The 20,573-nt window shown below is 45.2% G+C and overlaps 2 protein-coding genes across 12 annotated transcripts in view; one reads left to right on the top strand and one right to left on the bottom strand.

The window, feature by feature from the left end:
* The window catches only part of KPNA7 (karyopherin subunit alpha 7), a 43,895-nt gene extending 40,909 nt beyond the window's left edge, over nucleotides 1-2,986 (bottom strand). For 3 of the 11 annotated variants that reach the window (XM_088656749.1, XM_088656752.1, XM_088656753.1), the window contains exons 1-2: nucleotides 2,865-2,985; nucleotides 235-454 (exon numbers count right to left, since the gene is read on the bottom strand). The gene's annotated coding sequence lies outside the window, so the exon portion shown is untranslated. Of the gene's footprint in view, nucleotides 1-234; nucleotides 455-2,864 lie in introns of all 11 variants that reach the window. The other 8 variants (XM_088656757.1, XM_060282812.2, XM_088656751.1 and 5 more) reach the window with 8 other exon arrangements.
* MYH16 (myosin heavy chain 16) overlaps nucleotides 1-20,573 on the top strand; it is a 71,086-nt gene that overhangs the window by 18,472 nt on the left and 32,041 nt on the right. The window contains exons 11-21 of the mRNA XM_088656748.1: nucleotides 1,042-1,310; nucleotides 3,921-4,091; nucleotides 5,315-5,494; nucleotides 6,412-6,538; nucleotides 7,428-7,489; nucleotides 9,382-9,469; nucleotides 14,136-14,253; nucleotides 16,776-16,896; nucleotides 17,099-17,235; nucleotides 18,440-18,521; nucleotides 19,923-20,096. Of these exons, the coding sequence (XP_088512874.1) occupies nucleotides 1,042-1,310; nucleotides 3,921-4,091; nucleotides 5,315-5,494; nucleotides 6,412-6,538; nucleotides 7,428-7,489; nucleotides 9,382-9,469; nucleotides 14,136-14,253; nucleotides 16,776-16,896; nucleotides 17,099-17,235; nucleotides 18,440-18,521; nucleotides 19,923-20,096 (1,529 nt within the window). The remainder of the gene's footprint in view (nucleotides 1-1,041; nucleotides 1,311-3,920; nucleotides 4,092-5,314; nucleotides 5,495-6,411; nucleotides 6,539-7,427; nucleotides 7,490-9,381; nucleotides 9,470-14,135; nucleotides 14,254-16,775; nucleotides 16,897-17,098; nucleotides 17,236-18,439; nucleotides 18,522-19,922; nucleotides 20,097-20,573) is intronic.

Raw genomic sequence — 20,573 nt, 5'->3', positions numbered from 1 at the left:
CCACTGCCTCCCCAGCTCTGAACTAAATAAGGGATGCCGGTCAAATCTCAGATTCAAAGGAATTCACTGTTTTGCAACTTAAAAGTATGTAAAATAATGGACTATGCAGAATTGGCAAAGTTAGCAGCAAAATTAAGAGAATCTGATGATGAGTGTTTTGTGGAATAATGGAAGCCTTTCTTTTGGACTATTTTGGATTTGAGCTATGAGCCACATAAGTAATTACAGTGGTACCTCGGGTTTTCGAAAGTAATCCTTTCCGGGAGACCATTCGAGTTCTGAAATGTTCGAAAACCGAAAACTCAGTAGGCCTCAGGATCTTGCACTCAGCGGAAGCCGCGTGGCATGTTCGACTTCCGAGGTGTGTTCAAAAACCGAAGCATTTACTTCCGGGTTCACGGTGTTCGGAAACCGAAATGTTCATCAACGGAGATGTTCAAAAACCTAGGTACCACTGTAGATTATAGTGTTGTGGTTATGATTTAATAGACAGAAGATAGAAGCAGAAGTGGAGAAACAACAACAACAAGTGGGAAATGGGGTGGGAAGTCGATAAAATATAAGGAGGGGGGAATTGTTTGTTGGACTGTATATGTTAAAAATGTTGAAACTTAATAAAAAAATAATTTTAAAAAATGTAGTTTAAAGCCCTAATTAAACATGTGGTTGATGGCTTATTCACATTTATGTTTGCTCTGCCACTTTCCCCCAGGAAAGCCCACAGTTTAGTGCTGAATCCGAACAACTGCATTTGGGTTTTCTGTGGGTTTTTGTTGTTTGCTCCAATTTAGCACTAAAGAGTGGGTTTTCTGGGGGAAAGCAATGGGGCAAGGCCAAAACTGCTTGGACCCGTGCTATCTAGGGCATGGGGGAAGTGGAAGTATGGACAAGCCCTTAGCCCCACTGGACTTACAGGCAGGCATTGACTTTGCTTGTGTTGTCCTTTCTGCAACAGCAGCCTAGCAGGACTTGCGGAAATGGTTGTGATTTCCTTGTCTTTGCTCCCCTTCTGATTAATCTGTGCCTTTGGTCTTTTGGCAGTGGCCGACAAAGTCGCCCACCTCATGGCTCTCAACTCCGGGGAACTCCAGAAGGGCATCACCCGGCCCCGGGTGAAAGTGGGCAACGAGTTTGTGCAGAAGGGGCAGAACATGGACCAGTGCCACAACTCCGTCGGTGCCCTGGGCAAAGCCGTCTACGACAAGATGTTCAAGTGGCTAGTCATCAGGATCAACAAGACCCTGGACACCAAGATGCAAAGGCAGTTCTTTATCGGGGTGCTGGATATCGCCGGCTTTGAAATCTTTGAGGTACGGGGAAGCCAGGAACAGCTCTAGCGGGAGGTTTGCAGGTGGGGTCTGCTACAAAATGTTGCAGTTTAGATCTCTTCTATTCAGTTTTCCAGCCACCCCTACTGTCAGGATACTCCCTTCCACTGCTCTTCCCACCCTGGTCTTCCTGTTTTTCCATCCCAACCTATTAATGGCATTCCTTGCTCTTGTCCTTCAATTTTATTTTATTTTTTGGTACTTTTTCAGACCTTGGGGTTTCCCCCGCACACTGTTGAGTTTTAGGAACGCAGAAACTGCCTTTCACCAGCTCAGACTCAGGCAGATGCAGTTTGCATCTAAAGCAGGGGACCCCAAACTACGGCCCCCGGGCCGGATGCGGCCCAATCGGCCTCCCAATCCGGCCCGCGACGACCCCCGCCGCCCGCTGCTGCCGCCCGCTCTTACGGCGCGCGGCGCGGCGACGAACTGAAAAATCGGCAAAAAATCGCCGAAAATCCTTTGTGCGCATGCGTATGGGCCTCTCCCGACCCAGAAGAGGTCATTTCCGATGCACTTCCGGGTCGGGGGAGGCCCATACGCATGCGCACAAGCGATCTTCGGCGATTTTTTTCCTGCACGGGTGCGTGTGCGCATGCGCACGGGTGCGCACTCCCCCACCCTCCGGCCCGCTGCGCGCGCACTCCCCTGCCCTCCGGCCCACTGCGCGGTAAGTCTGGGGACCCCTGATCTAAAGCCAAATCTGTCACATTTGCACATTCAGAAGAGAACCGAAACATAGAGCCATCCTTCTAAATCGGCTCTTCCTTGAATTTTACAGTGTAGTCCTCTAGCCAATGTTTACAAAAATGCCCGGTTCTCCTCCCAGAGCTACAGTTCCCAGGGTTCCCATGGATTGAATGTCAAACTGCTCTGAGAACTGCAGTTTTGCGAAGAGAATAGGGGCCTCTCAGCCACTTTCAGCGCCCTCAACTACTTCCCAGGATTATTTCTGGGGACGCCACAACTGATTAAAGTGGCATGATACTGCTTTAAATGTTATAGTGCAGATGGTGCCAAAGGCTTTCCTGTTTCAGCACAGATTGTAAGATCGTTTACTGTTTCTAGGATGAATTTCCATGGTTCTTATCCTTTGAATCCTTAAAAAAGAAATTAAAAATTACATAGGGCGCTTAGAAATTCTGACTATTAAGCGCAGTATATAAATTCCAGATAGATAGATAGATAGATAGATAGATAGATAGATAGATAGATAGATAAATAGATAGATGATAGATTGATAGATAGATAGATAGATAGATAGATAGATAGATAGATAGATAGATAGATGGATGATAGATGAAAAGCCCCTTCCAGATTGTCCGTGTTTACATGGAGATGAAACCACCGTGACCCACTGTGGAGATCAGTTCTCTGCATCTCCAAGTCCTCGCAATGCCTTTTACAGCACCCAAGTAAACACAGGAGGAGGAACAGAAGAAGTTGCCTGACCGTAAGTCCGATGTCTAGCTCAGTGCTGTCAACTCTGACTGGCAGCAATGGTTCCCTAGGATTTTCAAGCACTCTGAGTCCTACCTGGAGATGCTGCCGATGGAGACTGAAGCAGGGACCTTCTGCCTGCAAAACAGATGCCCTTTGATATACCTTCCCTGACAGGCTGCCAAGGGCACTCCTTTAGCCAAAGGAATGCACACTGTTTATTGATCTTATGAGACAAAGACAAATCCTAACACAATGTCACAGAAACCTACAAACTACCCAAACTAAAATGAACTTGTAACGTCTGGTTTCACCAGGTTTTCCCAAGTCCTTAGTTCTGTTTTTTGTTTCCTTTGTATTTTTAGGTAAGAGTACTTAACTAAAAATACAAAGGAAACAAAAAAAAAACAGAATTAAGCACTTGGAAAAACGTAGTGAACCCAGACGTTACAAGTTCATTTTAGTTTGGGTAGTTCGTAGGTTTCTGTGGCATTGTGTTAGGATTTGTCTCATAAGATCGAGAAACAATGCATATCATTTTGATAATAATTGTGTGAATAATTTTCGCCAACGTGTTACATGAGTTGTACTACTACTTTTGCCAGTAGCACAGGTTGCATTTTTCTAGTAAAGGAATGCACACACCAGATAGTTAACTCTGCATCGTCAAAGGCAACAAAACCGTTTCTACAGCTCTGGATATCCCCCCCCCCAGCTTAGCAACTAGGCATCTATTCCCAGGTCTGTGCTTTATGGAGCAGTTGCAGCAACAGGAGACCACTGCCCTTTCACCAGTTTATGTACCTTCTTCCGCTGATGGGCTGTGCACACGCATCCGGAGACTGCGCCGCAGGGAAGCAGCCTCTGCTCTTCCCTCTTCAGTCCCCTCTTGGTTCTGGGAGACAGTGGTGCAGGAGAGGGTGGAGAAGCACCCCGCCCTTCACTTGTTGACCTGCCTCTCCCTCCTCTTCTTCCTACCCATCCTGTGCTCCACCCTCCAGATCTGAAGCGTCCCCTGCTATTGCCTCCTGGCTGGTGAAGTTCACTGCCCACCTCTGCTGAGTCAGACTCCGGCCCCCTTTCCCATGTCACACACTCGCCAGCATCCTGCCAGCCGCTGACACAGGCCCCCCATTTCTATTCCCTTTGCAGTTCAACAGCTTCGAGCAGCTCTGCATCAACTTCACCAACGAGAAGCTGCAGCAGTTCTTCAACCACCACATGTTTGTGCTGGAGCAGGAAGAGTACAAGCGAGAAGGGATCGACTGGGTCTTCATTGACTTTGGTCTGGATCTGCAGGCTTGCATTGAGCTCCTGGAAAAGGTGAGCCTGCAGCATGGCCGGCCTCTGGTGGCTTAGCAGAGCCGGCCCAGCTGTGAGGCAAGTGAGGCCGCTGCTTCAGGCAGCAGAACTTGCCCCTTCAGGCAACACAACCGTGGATGCCCCACCTGCCCCGCTGCCTCCACCAGCCACTGAGAAGTGCCGCCACCATCAGCACCAATTTGAGGCAAGGTGGCGGCCATTTTGGATGAGATCTCACCCCAAATTGTCACGATCTCGCCCCAAATGGGCACTGATGGCGATGCTCCTTCGCCAGCTTTGGGTGGGGCAAGGCACATGGCAGCAAGGCAAAGCAGTTATTTCTGTTTCGCCACAATCCTGCGGCTTAGCCTGCTGAGATAGCACTATCTGCACAGATTCTTAATATTCACCACTCCCTCCACATGTCCTTATTTTTTTGTGCATTCATGATGAATCCCTACTTTGCCCGGACACTGGGGTCTAGCTCCGAGGGCCTTCTGGTGGCTCCCTCCCTGTGAGAAGTGAGGTTACACGGAACCGGGCAGAGGGCCTTCTTGGTGGTGGTGCCCTGTGGAACGCCCTCCCACCAGATGTCAAGGAAATAAACAACTATCTGACTTTTAAAAGACATCTGAAGGCAGCCCTGTATTGGGAAGTTTTTAATGTTTGATGTTTTATTCTGATTTTAATCTGTTGGGAGCCACCCGGAGTGGCTAGGGAAACCCAGCTAGATTGGGGGGAGTATAAATAAATTGTTGTTGTTGTTGTTGTTTATTTTCACTGCTGACTTTGCAAGCACTTTGTAAACACCAAGGTAAAGGTAAAGGGACCCCTGACCGTTAGGTCCAGTCGCGGACAACTCTGGGGTCACGGTGCTCATCTCACTTTACTGGCCGAAGGAGCCAGCGTACAGCTTCTGGGTCATGTGGCCACATGAGTAAGCCGCTTCTGGCGAACCAGAGCAGCACATGGAAATACCGTTTACCTTCCCACCGGGGTGGTACCTATTTATCTACTTGCACTTTGATGTGCTTTCAAACTGCTAGGTGGGCAGGAGCAGGGACCGAGCAACGCGAGCTCACCCCGTCGTGGGGATTCGAACTGCCGACCTTCTGATCGGTCAACCCTAGGCTCTGTGGTTTAACCCACAGCGCCACCCACTGGAGGACCTATTGAAATCCAGGGCTTGTGTGTGTGTGTGTGTGTGTGTGTGTGTTTTCTGACTGAGTCCTCCTTCTCTCCAGCCCATGGGCATCTTCTCCATCCTTGAAGAGCAGTGTGTGTTCCCCAAGGCAACAGATGCTACCTTCAAGGCTGCTCTCTATGACAATCATCTCGGGAAGTCCCCCAACTTTCTGAAGCCCAAAGGAGGCAAAGGCAAAGGGGCTGAAGCCCACTTTGAACTGGTGCATTATGCTGGCACAGTGAGTGTTGTTATTATTATTATTATTATTATTATTATTATTATTATTATTAATTTGTATACTGTTATAATAATTCTAAGGTCTCAAATCTAGAATAATACGTTTCCAAGCACAATTCAAAGTGTTGGTGCTTACGTTTAAAGCCCTAAACGGCCTCGGTCCAGTATACCTGAAGGAGCGTCTCCACCCCCATCGTTCTGCCCGGACACTGAGGTCCAGCTCAGAGGGCCTTCTGGCGGTTCCTTCACTGCGAGAAGCCAAGTTGCAGGGAACCAGGCAGAGGGCCTTCTTGGTACAGTGGAACCTCGGTTTATGAACACCTCGGTTTATGAATTTTCGGTTTATGAACGCTGTGGACCCATCTGGAACAGATTAATTCATTTTCCATTACTTTCAATGGGAAAGTTTGCTTCAGTTTATGAACGCTTACTCCGCGGACCGTCTGGAACGGATTAATTCACTTTCCATTACTTTCAATGGGAAAGTTCGCTTCAGTTTATGAACGCTTCAGTTTATGAACAGACTTCCGGAACCAATTGTGTTCATAAACCGAGGTACCACTGTAGTGGCGCACGCCCTGTGGAACGCCCTCCCACCAGATGTCAAAGAGAACAACAACTACCAGACTTTTAGAAGACATCTGAAGGCAGCCCTGTTTAGGGAAGCTTTTATTGTATTTTAATATTCTGTTGGAAGCCGCCCAGAGTGGCTGGGGAAACCCAGCCAGATGGGCAGGGTATAAAGTACATTAAAGTACAAGGCAAACACATAAGTATATAAACCACATGTCTGAAATGAGGCTTGTATGCCAGCAACATTCTGAGGGCACCAGGTTGTGGAAGGCGGAGCTAGGTGTTGCGGTCATGTAATACCTGAGTGCCACCATTCCCACTTTTTCCTCTCCTTTCTCACTCCAGGTGGGTTACAATATCACCGGGTGGCTGGAGAAGAACAAGGACCCCCTGAATGAAACGGTGGTGGGCTTGTTCCAGAAGTCTGGGATGGCCCTGCTCTGCACTCTCTTCAAAGAAGAGGAGGCCGCAGGTGCGTGGATCTCTTGGCTTGCATTTCCTATCCCAATCCCAGTAAATAACTCTGGTTAGGTTGTCCTCACAACAACCCCACCAGGTAAGGTTAAGCTGAGAGAGCGTGACTTGCCCAAAGTCTCCCCGGTACGGTGTTCTGTCTACTATACCTGGTACTGGATTCAGACCTGAGAGAAAGGAGTTCTAGTCCCCACTCTGCCATGAAGCTTAATGCCTGACTGTCTCTAAGGCTAACCCTCCCTCACAGGGTTGTTGTGCTGCTGAGCTATGTGGCCCCTGTCCTTCCTTGGCAGACAAATAGTTCAGTCAGTAGAACATGAGACTCTTAATTTTAGGGTTGTGGGTTCAAGACCACATTGGGCAAAAGGTTCTTGCATGGCAGGGGGTTGGCCTAGATGACCCACGCGGTCCCTTCCAGCTCTACAATTCTCGGATTCTACGATTCTGTCACCTGTTTGCCTATGAATGTTGTTGTTGCAACGCCACATTACCAAAACCCCACCAGAAACATTATTTCTGCGAGTACAGTCGTACCTTGGATCCCGAACGCCCTGGAACTCGGACGTTTTGGCTCCCGAACGATCGAAACCGGGAAGTGATTGTTCCGGTTTGTGAACGTTCTCTTGGAACCCGGACGTTTGATGGGGCTTCCGCAGCTCCTGGTTGGCTGCAGGAGCTTCCTGCAGCCAATCAGAAGCTGGGATTCGGTTTTCGAACAAATCTGGAACGGATTCCATTTGACTTCCAAGGTACGACTGTACTGAAATGGTCACCTTAGTAACTCATCAGCCTCTGAGGTGAAAATAGGGAAGCATCCTAGGTTTTGTGTATCCATGAATTCATTTCCATATGCACTTGAATCATCTTCAGTTCCATCTTTTCCTCAGCTGGAACAACCAAGAAGCAGAAAAGGGGGTCCTCCTTTATGACTGTCTCCAACTTCTATAGGGTAAGTCTCACCTGGTAAGAGAACCTCCACCTCTGTCCTCGGCATCAGTGGATAGCCACAAGGCACTACTTTTGCTCCTGTGGTGTGTATGTGTGTGGAGGGTGGCAGAGGCCTGAGAACCAGCCAGAAACCCAGCAACTGGTGTGGTGACTTAGCCGTGGAGCAGGGATGTTTGGCTTTGGGGACTGCTGGCAGGAAAAACGAAGGCATCCTTACCAGGCCAAGTTCAAGGTATTGCCATTAGTGTATCAAGCCCTCTGCTGCCTTGTGAAATATATTCAGGAGAAGAAAAGGCTAAGGAATCAGCCCTACACAAATCCAGAGTGGAGACCCTAAGGTGGTTGGCTCCTTGTACGCCTCCTTCCGGCAACTCCTGCAGCCGAGCTGGTGCCAAACTTCTTGCTCTGCTTTCCTTTGGACCACATCAGCCAGGCCGAGAGGGGGGTCTTGTCATGTGGGCAGCCCAGGACCTCCATGCACACTGCCCAGGCTTGCGCCCCGGAGAGGTTACTTTGGTGCTCCTAACGCAGCAGTTCGACTTCACCCCCGGAGGCGCACTCCATTGTTGCTCGAGAAACACAGATGCCAGCAACAATCAAGCCCTTGACAACTTGGGAGCGGTTTACCTGCGAGATCACCTGGCACCATGCTCACTCGGCTGCTTCTATCTGGCACAAAGCCGGCACTGTGACAGATGTCACAGGATACCTGTTTAGCATTTGTAAGAAATTGATTGTTTTGTGTGGCATCACCCGCCCTTCAGAACTCCCTTCCTATTGATACCAGGCAGGTGCCTTTACTGTACACTTTTCTGCGCCTGCTAAACACATTTTTTCTTCGACAAGTCTGCCTGGATATGTAGAATTTATTTCCTCAGACTTTTAAAAAAGAACAAGCTGAGCGAGAGACTGTTGGTGTCCTTCTACCGAGGCTCCATAGAGAGCATTCTTACGTACTTTATCTGTGCTTGGTTTTCCAGCTGCACAGTCATGGATAGGAAAGTGCTCCAGAAGGTCATAACCACAGCCCAAAAGATTATCGGTCATCCTCTCCCATCTCAGGAAGAACTATACAGTTCCCGATGTCTTTAAAAAAGCAAATAATATTTTGTAGGATTCATCTCATCCTGGATATAGTTTGTTTAGTTTATTGTTACGGTTCTCGACCAGCATACACATATATACATAAAACAATCCAAAATACAATCTAAAATATAAGCAATAAATATAAACCATTTCAACCATTACAAAAATTATTAGATAAAAGAAGATATCACTACTTGGGAGGGTACAACAAATGGTAGCAATGGATCACCATGGAGATAGTCTTTTTGCACTGTTGCCTTCGGGCAAGAGATACAGAACAATTAAATCAAGAACAAATAGATTAAAAAAACAGTTTTTATCCAAGGGCTATAGCCATCTTAAATGCTGTAAGTAAATAATATGATCTTGGGGAGTTGTGATGTGTGTGTGTGTGGCTGTAATTGTGTTTTTTTTTTATGGGATGACATTCAATTTCGTTGTACTATGTACAATAACAATGAGGTATCTATCTATCTATCTATCTATCTATCTATCTATCTATCTATCTATCTATCTATCTATCTAGAATGCTGATGTGTGCCTTAATCTGATTTTAGTTTTTCTGAATGTTTTACATAGTTGTTTTTAACAGTTTTCAGCAATGATTTTACTTTTTTGTGTAAACTACCTTGAGGTGTCGTCTTCTTCTTCTTCTTCTTCTTCTTCTTCTTCTTCTTCTTCTTCTTCTTCTTCTTCTTCTTCTTCTTCTTTGCAATCAAGCAGTGTATAAAATTTATGAAATGAATGCAATATTCTCCCCCCCGCCTGACTACCCTCCCCTCACTCCATTTCCTCTTCCTGTTTCAGGAGCAGTTGAACAAGCTGATGACCACCTTGCACAGCACAGCCCCTCATTTCGTCCGCTGCATCGTTCCTAATGAGTTCAAGCAATCCGGTATGGGGCTTTGCTGTTCTTCTTTCCCTTTAAAAAATTGTCAATATAGTTGAGAACAGAATTTGAAAAGACAATTGATCAAGAGATGGAACGAAAATTAAAATTTTGGAAATATAAATATTTTGAGTGGGCAAATAAACCAAGTAAATTATTGATCTGGCAGATTAAAAAGAGGGAAAATGAAAAAATAATAAGTAGAATTAAATCAGGGGGAAAAAAATTTGATAAGACGGAGGAAATCAGGAAAGTATTCTATAAATTTTTTGAATCTCTATACCAAAAAGAAGAGGCAGGTAGCCAAGAGATTGAAGAATATTTTAAAAAATATCAGCTTCCAAAGATCCCATCAGAAAAAATGACATTTTAAAATAAAGAAATTACATTAATGGAAATAACAGAAGCAATAAAATCTATGAAAAATGGGAGGACTCCAGGTCCAGACGGGCTACCTGCAGAATATTATAAGGAACTCCAGGAAATAATATTAACCCCACTCAGGGATGTTATGAACAACATATTTATAAGGGGGAGGATCCCCAAATCATGGACAGAAGCACAGATCACATTAATACCTAAAACACAAACAGACACAGATTTACCATCTAATTACAGACCAATCTCTCTTCTAAATTCGGATTATAAGATATTCGCAAAATTTTTGGCAGGTAGATTAAATAAAATTCTGGAAGAATTAGTACACAAAGATCAAGCTGGATTCGTAAAGGGTAGATTTGCAAAGGACAATATTAGAAACATTGTAAATATTTTGGAATGCCTTGAAAACAGAAGAGATAAACAGGCAGCCATTCTATCAATCGATGCCGAGAAGGCTTTCGATAGAGTATCTTGGGCATTCATGATAAAAACATTAGAAAATTTAAATTTGGGAGAACGAATGGAGAAAGCAATAAAAGCAATTTATAAAACCCAAGGAGCCAAGATATTAATAAACGGAAGATCAACCAATAAAATAAATATCAAAAGAGGCACAAGGCAAGGCTGCCCCTTGTCGCCTATTCTTTTTATATTATCATTAGAGATTCTATTAAAAAATATAAGGCAAGAAGAAACTATTAAGGGCATAGTAATTGGCAATAAAAAATTTAAGGTAAAGGCTTATGCAGATGACATAATTATAACCACCGAAGATCCACTCCAAAGTATACCCTCTGCAATTAAGAAAATAAATGAATTTGGCAGATTAGCGGGATTAAAAATAAATTATGAGAAAACCAAAATGTTGGTGAAAAATTTGGAAATTAAAGAAAAACAGATACTCCAAGAAAAAACAGGCCTAAAAATTGATAAAAGATTGAAATATTTTGGCATCCAAACAACAATAAAAGGAATAGATCTTGTACAGGAAAATTATAGAGTAATGTGGAAAAAGATAAAAGCAAATATGGAAGAATGGAGAAAATTGAAATTATCGTTAATGGGTCGAATCTCTCTAATCAAAATGTGTGTTGTCTCTAAAATGAATTATTTATTTCAAAATTTACCAATTTTGGGGAAGGACAAAATCTTTGAGGAATGGAAAAAGGATATTATGAAATTTATTTGGGAAGGGAAAAGACCGAGGGTGAGATACACAATCATGATAGACCATAGAGATAGGGGAGGCTTTGGTCTCCCAGATCTTGAAATATATCACGATGCGGCTGCGATTGCATGGATTAAAGAATGGGTGGAACTCAAAAATACGGACCTTTTAGATCTGGAGGGCCAAGGGCTAGCCTTTGGCTGGCACCGTTATTTAATGAAAGATAAAATAGAAAAAAAGAACGTCTTTATGTTCAACCTAATTAGGAAATCTTTGCATCTAGTATGGCAGAAATATAAAAGGTTTTTCGAGCCAAAGACTCCATGGTGGCTTTCACCATTAGAATTAGTTGCCGTAAAAAGAACTAATATGGACAACAACTGGCCCACATATAGATTATTATTGGAAGAAAAAGAGGGAACCTTAAAACTAAAAGAATATGCAGAAATAAAACACCTACTGACCACCTGGTTACAATATTTTGAAATTAACCAAATACTACAAATTGATAAAAAATTGGGGGTTGACGGTGAAATGTCAAAATTTGAGGAAATATTATTAGTGAAAAAGACCAAATTAATAAAAAATTTATATCAGATAATCCTAAAATGGAAAACAGAGGAAGAAATGACGAAGGAATACATGATTAAGTGGGGTCAAGACCTGGGGAAAGCTATCCCAGTGCAGAAATGGGAAAACCTGTGGAAGAAAGATTCAAATTTTACACCAAATTACGACCTAAAGGAAAACATCTTAAAGATGCAGAATAGATGGTACTTGACCCCACTAAAAATGTCCAAAATGTACCCAGGGGTTAACAACCTGTGTTGGAGGTGTGGAAAGGAGGTTGGAACATTTATCCACATGTGGTGGAATTGTAGTGTAATTAAGGACTTTTGGGAAATGCTATATAAGGAATTTTAAAAAATGCTAAAATATTCCTTTAAGAAAAGTCCCGAAATGTTCCTCCTTGGAATGATGCCTGAGGACATACAAACAAATGATAGGTGTGTAATCAGCTATGCGACAGCAGCCGCCAGATTATTAGTCGCAAAAAATTGGAAAACCCCGGAAATCCCGAGCAAAGAAGATTGGCAAATAAAATTATTTAATTATTATAATTTAGCAAAACATTATGAAGAAACTAGAGGAAAGAACTCAGAAGATATAAAAAAAATTGGGTACCCTTTTTTAACTATATTAAGGAAAAACTGGAAAAACCAAATATAATCTTAGACGTCTAACAACTCTGTTATGAACAATTCACTAAAATGATATATAACTTTGTTAATACAGCATGTATATATTACTTACCTTTTTCAATTCAATGAATTTTGGTATGTTAAGACCTTATGGTACAAAAAGATAAGCTTGAAACACGGGGAGAAATATGGGGGGAGGGATAAGGGCGGGGAGGGATAAGGGTGGGGAGGGAAAAAAGGGATAAAGAAGACTCAATAACGAAATGTGATATATGTTTTTATTGATATTACTGGTTTGTATTGTTTTTCTTGACTTTTTCTTTTGACATTAATAAAGTTTTTTTAATTAAAAAAAATTGTCAATATAGAAAAAGGTGTATAAGGAGGGCTGGTTAAATAACCATTCAGCACATTGTAAATAACAAACGAAAGAGGAAGAGGGAAGTCATCGGTTCTAAGCCAGATCATTTTTTTATTCATTTTCTTGATCGTACTTCTGTACTGCTTGCATTCAAAGGAATGTCACAAAACAGTTTACAAAAGTAAAATGCATTTTAAACCAATCCCACAGTCTAACAGGGCAGAAGAAGTTCAGTCCTAATGCTCTAGGAAAGCCCAAGTGTTATGTACTAAGCTTGGATCCTAGAACAATAGGCAAGTAGGATCCTAGAATGCAACAACTGATTGGCTTGCAGGAGAAGATCAGTCAGGCTCCAGGAAGGAAGCAGAATCAGCCAATCAGACGGGACTCATTGTGTAAAGAATGTATATAAAAGCCTGAGGTTTGGGGGGGCATTTCATTCACTGTTTTACAAGCTGCAATAAAGAGCATGAAGTCACTACAGGACTCCGAGTATATTTCACTGAGAAAACAAACAAGCAGTTACTAAAATAATGAATAAGACTGTGCATCCTCTTCCATTTTTTTTTCCTTTCCAGAAAGATGCAGCAGCTATCCATTCCTCGCAAACACATGGTCCTTTCTTGCACAGATGTAATGGTTGTTTAGAATACGGGATGCTGCTTTTATGAATAAGTTAAGTTATTCATATCAGCAGCATCCCGAATTCTAAAAAAACCATTTGGGCAGAAGAGGAGACAATATTCCCCACCCCCCGTGTTGTCCCAGTTGACTTGTGAGGGGGTCAGTTGACTGCATTCAGGCTGAAACATTTTGTTCATGGAGCATAGTCCACTTGGCTTGGTGAATTGCCAGCATACTGTGGCACGGGAAGCAAAGCATCCAAAAAGACTGGCTCCCAGGAGCTCTGATTCGAGATCCCTTCCCTCCAGCACTTCACCATTTGCTTGAGTACCTCTTATTTAGCTTTTGTCAGGGGTTGTTGTGGCTACTCCTGAGTAACGACCCTCCACATCTGCTTGTCTTTAAGATGTTTTTATTTGTGCATATTATTTACAGTGCAAAGTGTCCATAAATCATGCCTGCCTCAGTCTGAGTCAGAATCTCGCAATGGCTGCTTTCTGTTTCGCGCCCAACATAACAGCCTGGGAACCCCAAAGCGCGTCCCCTTGCTCCTACGGGGAGCCGTTCGTCTCAATTCCAGCGTTGGGTGGAATGGCCTCCCTTCTGACTGTTTGCCGGTCCCTTCCTCCACCGCTCTCTCTCCCTCCCCTTGGAGCAGGGGCTCTCTGAGGCTGCCAGAGCCTTGGCTCTCCCTTTCCGTTTTTCTGGCTCTTGTAATCTGATCCTGTGCTTGACTTACTGCTCTGCGAGGAACTCGACCTGATTGGGGGGGGGGCTGTTCCCTATAAGCCTTCCCCCTTACAGCTTTCAAGGTAGCATCCTAATTCACTTGGCCCAGACTTGAGCCAGTCTCGTTCAAGCAATCAAGCAACAGCCCCACAGCAGTTTTAGCTCTTGCAGCTGTGATATGGAAACATTGTGCTCTGTCTTTTGCAGGTGTGGTGGATGCGCACCTGATTTTGCACCAACTGGCATGTAACGGCGTTTTGGAAGGTATCCGTATTTGCCGGAAAGGTTTCCCCAACAGGTTGCAGTACCCTGAGTTCAAGCAAAGGTGAATATTGTCACTGATGATATGCCATCCATTTCTAGGGTGGGGATGGAATGCCTGTCACTCTCCTGGTGTTGATGAGCTACAACCCCACCTGGCCTGGTCATTGGCCATGTTGGCTGGAGCTGCCACTTAGATGGATTGCTTATAAAACAACAATCAGACTGAACAAAATTCTCCTCCAGCCCCAGCAGAGCTATGGGTGGAGTGTTTGTTGCACCCACTTCTCAGTAGTAGCTGCTAAGGAGGTGCAGGTGTCAAGGACTGATTGGACACAGAGGAACGGTGAGAGGAAGCAGCTGGTGAACCCCCAGGGGAAAAAGGTTCAGAGCCTAGGGAGGGGTGGTGGGACGATGAGGAGTGGTCAGAGGGAGAAGAGAGAGAAGCTTGGAAGGAGGAAGTGTTGGAAGCTGAAGAGGTCACAGGGTTTGGTGAGCAGGGAGAGTCTGTGGCAGACAGCAGTCCAGAAGCAGAGTCAGAAGCAGAGGCTGAAGCAAGAGAGGAGAGAGGCCAAGTAGCAGAGATGAGACAGGCTAGTGAAGAGTCACAGGTATCTCCCCCTCCTGCTTCAACAAGCTGCCCTCCATCCTGGTCTTTTATATTTATACACCGCTCATCTGACTGGGTTGCCCCAGCCACTTATGGCGGCTTTCATAATAATAATAATAATAATAATAATAATAATAATAATAATAGAACATCAAACATTAATAGTGTTAACGGAGAAATCTGAGGGCCTCCCTTGGACAAAAAAAACTAACAAGGATACCAGCCAGGAATAACAGAGCAAAACAGCAGCCAGTGGGCTTGGTCTTTATTGAAGACTGTCGCGACAGGACTCCCACCTGCCACCAGGTGAAACAAGATGGAAGCCCCGTACAAAAGAGAACCCAAACTTTTATTAGCTGCTAATCCCCATGTTACACCCCCCAAACTACATCACTAATAAATACATCATGGTTACATCATGAAAGGGGAGGTCTGGTGGCAGTAATCTGAGCATCCTGGACCCTGCCCCATGCCTCCCCTTGCCCTCCACCAAACATCCCTCAAGTGAAACAAAATATATATTTACATTTCCCTGTTTCCCATCCAAGTTAAGCGCACCCTTTTGTCTTCATCTGGGTTTGTTATTTCTGGAATGGCTACTTGTCTGGCACTCGGGTATCAGGATCCCAGGGATTATCACTCAGGCAGAGGGGCTGCTGAGTAGCTGAGCTCACATGTCTATATGAATTTCTGAAGTTTTCCCAGTGAGCCAGGACATAGGTACATTTATCAGTGAATTGATACATTTGGTATTGTGCTGCAGAGGCCCTTTGAATAAATAGGAAGAAACTGTGATGAAGTGCTTTGTGGGGACAAATCACAAAAGTCACAAAGTGATTGTGCGGATTTTGGTAGTGGGCTTCATGTGCAGGATATCTGCTGGGGGGCAGCCCCCCCCCACCTATACATAAATTCCTGCAACAATAGTAACAATTAGATACTATGTGAAAAGTCACAGTAACTTTAAAATAAGCAGCTTATATCAAATAAAGCAAGGTATTTGACAATCCCTTAGAATCCAATAGCAAACAGTGAAATTAAGCATCAGGAAATAATAATTTATACAGTTTATACTTATCAATTACAATAAAGAGTTACAGTTTATACTTATCAATTACAATAAAGAGCTACTAATTTATAATCAATAAAATAACAGCAAATCACAACGCATAAAATACCACAAAACGACCACGCAAAAGGATCAGATTGAGAAATGAGAACACACAACCCATAAAATTATCTTTAAGAGCTATCCCTGAGCTACTCTCTTCCCAGTTGCTTCTCAAAATCATGGTCTGGGGCTGGAGGGTGGGGCAGGGCAGGTGGAAAAGCCATTGCCTGCAGAAAGTCTCTCTCCCCTCAGAAGAGGGCTGAAGAGGGCGGAGGAGAGATTGGCGATGTGCAGGCGCAGTCTCTGGCTGCTTGGGGGAAAACCCATGGAAAGATGGGGACTTAGGCATCTGTGGGGACGCAGGCAGCTTCAGTCTCTGCAGCTGCTGCATAGGAGCAAGTCTTACTGGAGATGAGCTGCTGTGCTAATTCAGTCGGACACTCCTGTGTAGATCCTGTTTTTGCTAATAAACTCCAGTTTGCTCAGTGTGATTTCCTGCTGGCTTGGTCCAGCCAGAAGATGAGGCATTGTGGCTCTTCAAGCATCCGAACCCAGCAGATCGCTGGAACTTAGCACAAAAGAGAGGAGGGGGCTGTGGGAACTCAGTGTGGTGAGATGCATGGCAGCAGAGTTCATCCCATGTCCTGCCACGATGCACTCCATGCCTTATCCCTCCTCTCTCGAGTAGCTCCCGTGATTGGCTGGGTTGAGGAGCTGGCAGACCAAGGCTGGTCCCCATCTGTGTTGCCTTACTGGCCATTACTCCCCCCCCCGTCACTTTGCTTAGCTGTTCTGTGGCTCACCAGCCACCAGATTTTGGTTCTTGAAAGCCTCTCAGTGGCCACTTGTGTCTTTCTCTTGTCAGGTACCAGGTGCTGAACCCCAACGTGATCCCTCAGGGATTCGTGGACAACAAGAAGGCCTCAGAACTTCTCCTGGGATCTCTGGACCTGGGAGAGAATGAGTACAAAATTGGGCATACAAAGGTACGGCACGGCAGGCTTCAGTCTGGCCTTACTGTTCCCTTTGAGGGGAGCTGTTTCCCCCCTGTCCACGGCTTCTTGTAGAAGAAGTGGTCTCTGTATCCTTCGAGAATCATGTGTGAAACAGAGCTTTGCAGGGTGAGCTGGCTGTGCGATCATTCTCCTGCCAGTGTCTTGATGGGCGTGCGGCTCCTTGCTTTCAAAGGTCTTCTTTCGCGCTGGAATCTTGGCCAAGTTGGAAGACATGCGAGACGACCGATTGGCAAAGATCATGACCATGCTACAGTGCAGGGGCCGGGGCTTCCTGATGAGGATTGAGTTCAAGAAGATGCTAGACAGAAGGTAGTGCTTCCCTTGCCCTCTGTATCAGCCCTTTGCTCCTGGGGAGAAACCCTTGTAGCTTGTGGTGCTGGGCCTGGCTAACACAGTTCAGGGTGGTGCCAGTGAGGGGACTCTGTGAGCCAGGAAACCCCAACCCCATTCCAGTTTAAATCAGGGGATGGGGAACCCCCAGCCTGCTGGCCTAATTGTGCTTAGCAAGGGTCCTAATTAGATCTGGAAAAGCCATTGCCCTCCAACACACCCACCCCTGTCTCTGGCTGAATGCAGAGGAATGTTGGGAGGCACCAGCCGGGGAACCCAAAAGGGAAGAAGGTTCAGATCCCAGGGGTTGATGGTGAGACATTGATGAGTGGTCAGAGGCAGAAGAGGGAGCAGGAGGTGTCGGAAGCTAAAGAGGTAACAGGGTTTAGTGAGCAGGGAGAGGCTGGGGCAGAGAGCAGTCCAGAGTCAGAAGCAGAAGCTGGCGAGGATTTGGGGGGGTGGGCAAGAGGCAGAGATGAGATGTCTGCTGAAGAAGGCAATGGGTCTCCTCCTCTTGCTGTTACAAACTGCCCTCCCGCCTGGTCTCCCAGGACCAGAAGAGGTGTGCAGAGGGCAGAGCAGAGACAGACTTTTGGCGGAGTCTCAGAATGCTTGGGAAAGAACCAGGGGAGTAGGCGTCTTAGGAAGCGGTGGGAAGGAGGGGACCGTCAGTCCTTACAATTGCCTCATTGGGGCAAGACCTACCGGGAAGAGTTGCTGTTCTCACTAAGCCTAGTCTCCTGAGCTTTGTTTCTTTGAATCAATAGTTAGCATCACTAATGCCATGTGAGTTATCACTGACCTGCAACTGGCCCCCGCTTCAGGCACTGTCCCATATGTGATGGCAGGTAAAGAAGTGGCTTAGCTCAGCATCACAAGGGAGTTCCCCACTAATGGGCTGCTCTCGGCAGCGATCAGCTGATAGGTACTGTGAGCAGCCCCTGTATAGACTGGCACCAATCAGCTGAGTGGCACTCCACTGATGGGCACTTTGAGGTCGCCTCTGCATGATGGTGTCAGGTGATAAGACAGGTGGGTGGCTCAGCCCACCTATTAATGTAGTCCCATTATAGGTGGGGTGGTAAGGGTAAGAATCTACTGGTTGGGTTAAATCAAGGGGCAGGGAACCTAGGTACCTCCAGGTGAGGACGGACTCTGCAACCCATCTTTCCTTCCATTGCAGGCTGGGCCTGATGCTTATCCAGAGGAATGTCCGCAACTTCTTGCAGATGCGGTACTGGGGCTGGTGGAAGCTCTATAACAAGGTGAGGCGAAGCAACCCAGCTCAGCATTGTGGGTCCAAGAGGGAGGAGCTGGGTTGGTGACCAGGGCAATTCTGGAAAACAAGAAAACAGGATGAGACTTTATCAGCCCCTTTGTTTGATGCTAAGGAGTCTCATTGTGAGTTTCGGTTAATTATTGACAAGGCAAAAGGGAAGGAGCCATTTCCCATCTGAAGGAACATCCTGGGGTTTTGCAGAAACAATTTGGGACCCATGTGAAGTGCAAAATGTATTTTTTTAAAAAAATTGCACTGCTTCCTGAGATTTATTTCTATTTAGCAGTTTATTAGTTTTGTTAATTAACCAAAATAAGAGGTTTCCTTTCATTTGTTTTTATATTTAAAAATGAACAGGTACGTGGTTTTTCAGCAGGGAGACCCCAAAGCAGCTCACCATAAGTAGTTAAAATCCAACCCAAACAACCCAGAATGGCTTGGATCCAGAGATCCTGTGAGCAAAACGCTGGTGGAATTGGAAGGAAGGCTATTCCCCGTCCCCTTCTTAATTCCGCCCTGCGCTGTAGTGTCATATTGAGGAAGATTATGTTATTTTGAGGAGCTTCAGGTGGTGCCCAGTGTTTGCTGCTCACATGCCCCCGTAATACTTAGAAATCCTGCGTGTTTGGGCCTTTAAGTGACTCATTCTGTTTATGCCATAACCTCGTAGTATTGAGTTGGCACTGTGTGAGGATGATAATCTTTTAAGATAAGGCTGGAATAAAGCACCTGGAATAAGGGAGGTGTTTTTTTTGTTAGCTTCCTGCCAATATTGGTTAGTTTTTCATTCTGGTGGGCAGTGGATGTGCTAGCCAAACACCAGCTATGGCTTCTGTAACAGCATCATTTACTTTGGTTGGAACTGATGTATAGAAGCCCCCGAAACACATTTGTTAGGGAGAACTGCTGCAAAAGGCTGGACCTCAGAAGTTCTGTGCACAAGTTACCCCTCCAATACCATCTTCAGGCTTCACACCTGTTGTTGACAAAGTCCCCAGAAACCAAAGACTGAATAAGAGAATAACAGTGCTTTGTAGCTTTTTGGGGGGCTATTTAATAAAACATTTAGCCTCCATCTGAGTGTTCATTGTGTTCCAAATCATTTTTAAAATTGCCTCTTTGGCAATGCCTACATCTCTCTCACATCTGTTCCAGAAGATCCTGTGGAACAAAGTAGGAGGTGATGTTGGTTAGAGGAGGAACTGGCAAAGTTCACCTCTCCCCCCCCCCCATCAGAAGTTGGACCCTCTGCTGGATAAAAGATCCTTCTGCAATGGGAAGGAACTTGACCATTTGTGGAAGAGCAAGCCTGGATCTAAGAATTTTGATTTGCTGAGTTATTATGGCAATAATGCTCACTTTGTGGCCCCGGGTCTCCTTCCCATAGGTCAAACCTCTGCTGAATGTGGCCCGGCAAGAGGAGGAAATGAAAGCAAAGGAGGAGGAACTGAGGAGCGCCATGTCAAAGACGCAGGAGCTGATGGACCGTGTCAAAGAGCTGGAAGAAAAGACAAACAGCCTCATCCAGGAGAAGAATGACTTGACTATCCAGCTGCAGGCCGTGAGTCACCAAAACACTTTCCAGGGCTGGGGTGAGAAAGCTCTGGCTTGTGGGAGGAATATGGTCCCCAGGCCTCTCTAGCTGGCCCTTGGAACTCTTCCCGGGCCATGCCCCCAATCCGTCTCGCATCACATCCTTGAACTCAAGTAATGACATCAGATTGATGCATATCGAGCGCTGCAAGATTCTAGGGGTTCCAGGCGCTTATGCAGCGTTCGTGTTTCCTTTGGAATGAGAGACAGCAGACATGGTGGTGTCTTTATATAATAATAATAATAATAATAATAATAATAATAATAATAATAATAATTTATTATTTATACCCCGCCCATCTGGCCAGGTTCCCAGCCACTCTGGGCGGCTTCCAACAAAATATTAAAATACAGAAATCCATCAACCATTAAAAGCTTCCCCAAACAGGGCTTCCTTCAGATGTCCTCTAAAAGTCTGGTGGTTGTTTTTCTTTTTGACATCTGG

Source organism: Zootoca vivipara, chromosome 13, assembly GCF_965207765.1.
Source record: "Zootoca vivipara chromosome 13, rZooViv2.hap1.1, whole genome shotgun sequence".
Lineage (NCBI taxonomy): Eukaryota > Metazoa > Chordata > Lepidosauria > Squamata > Lacertidae > Zootoca > Zootoca vivipara.
The sequence above is the reverse complement of the archived record's forward strand: the minus strand, read 5'-3'. Positions and strand labels throughout refer to the sequence as shown.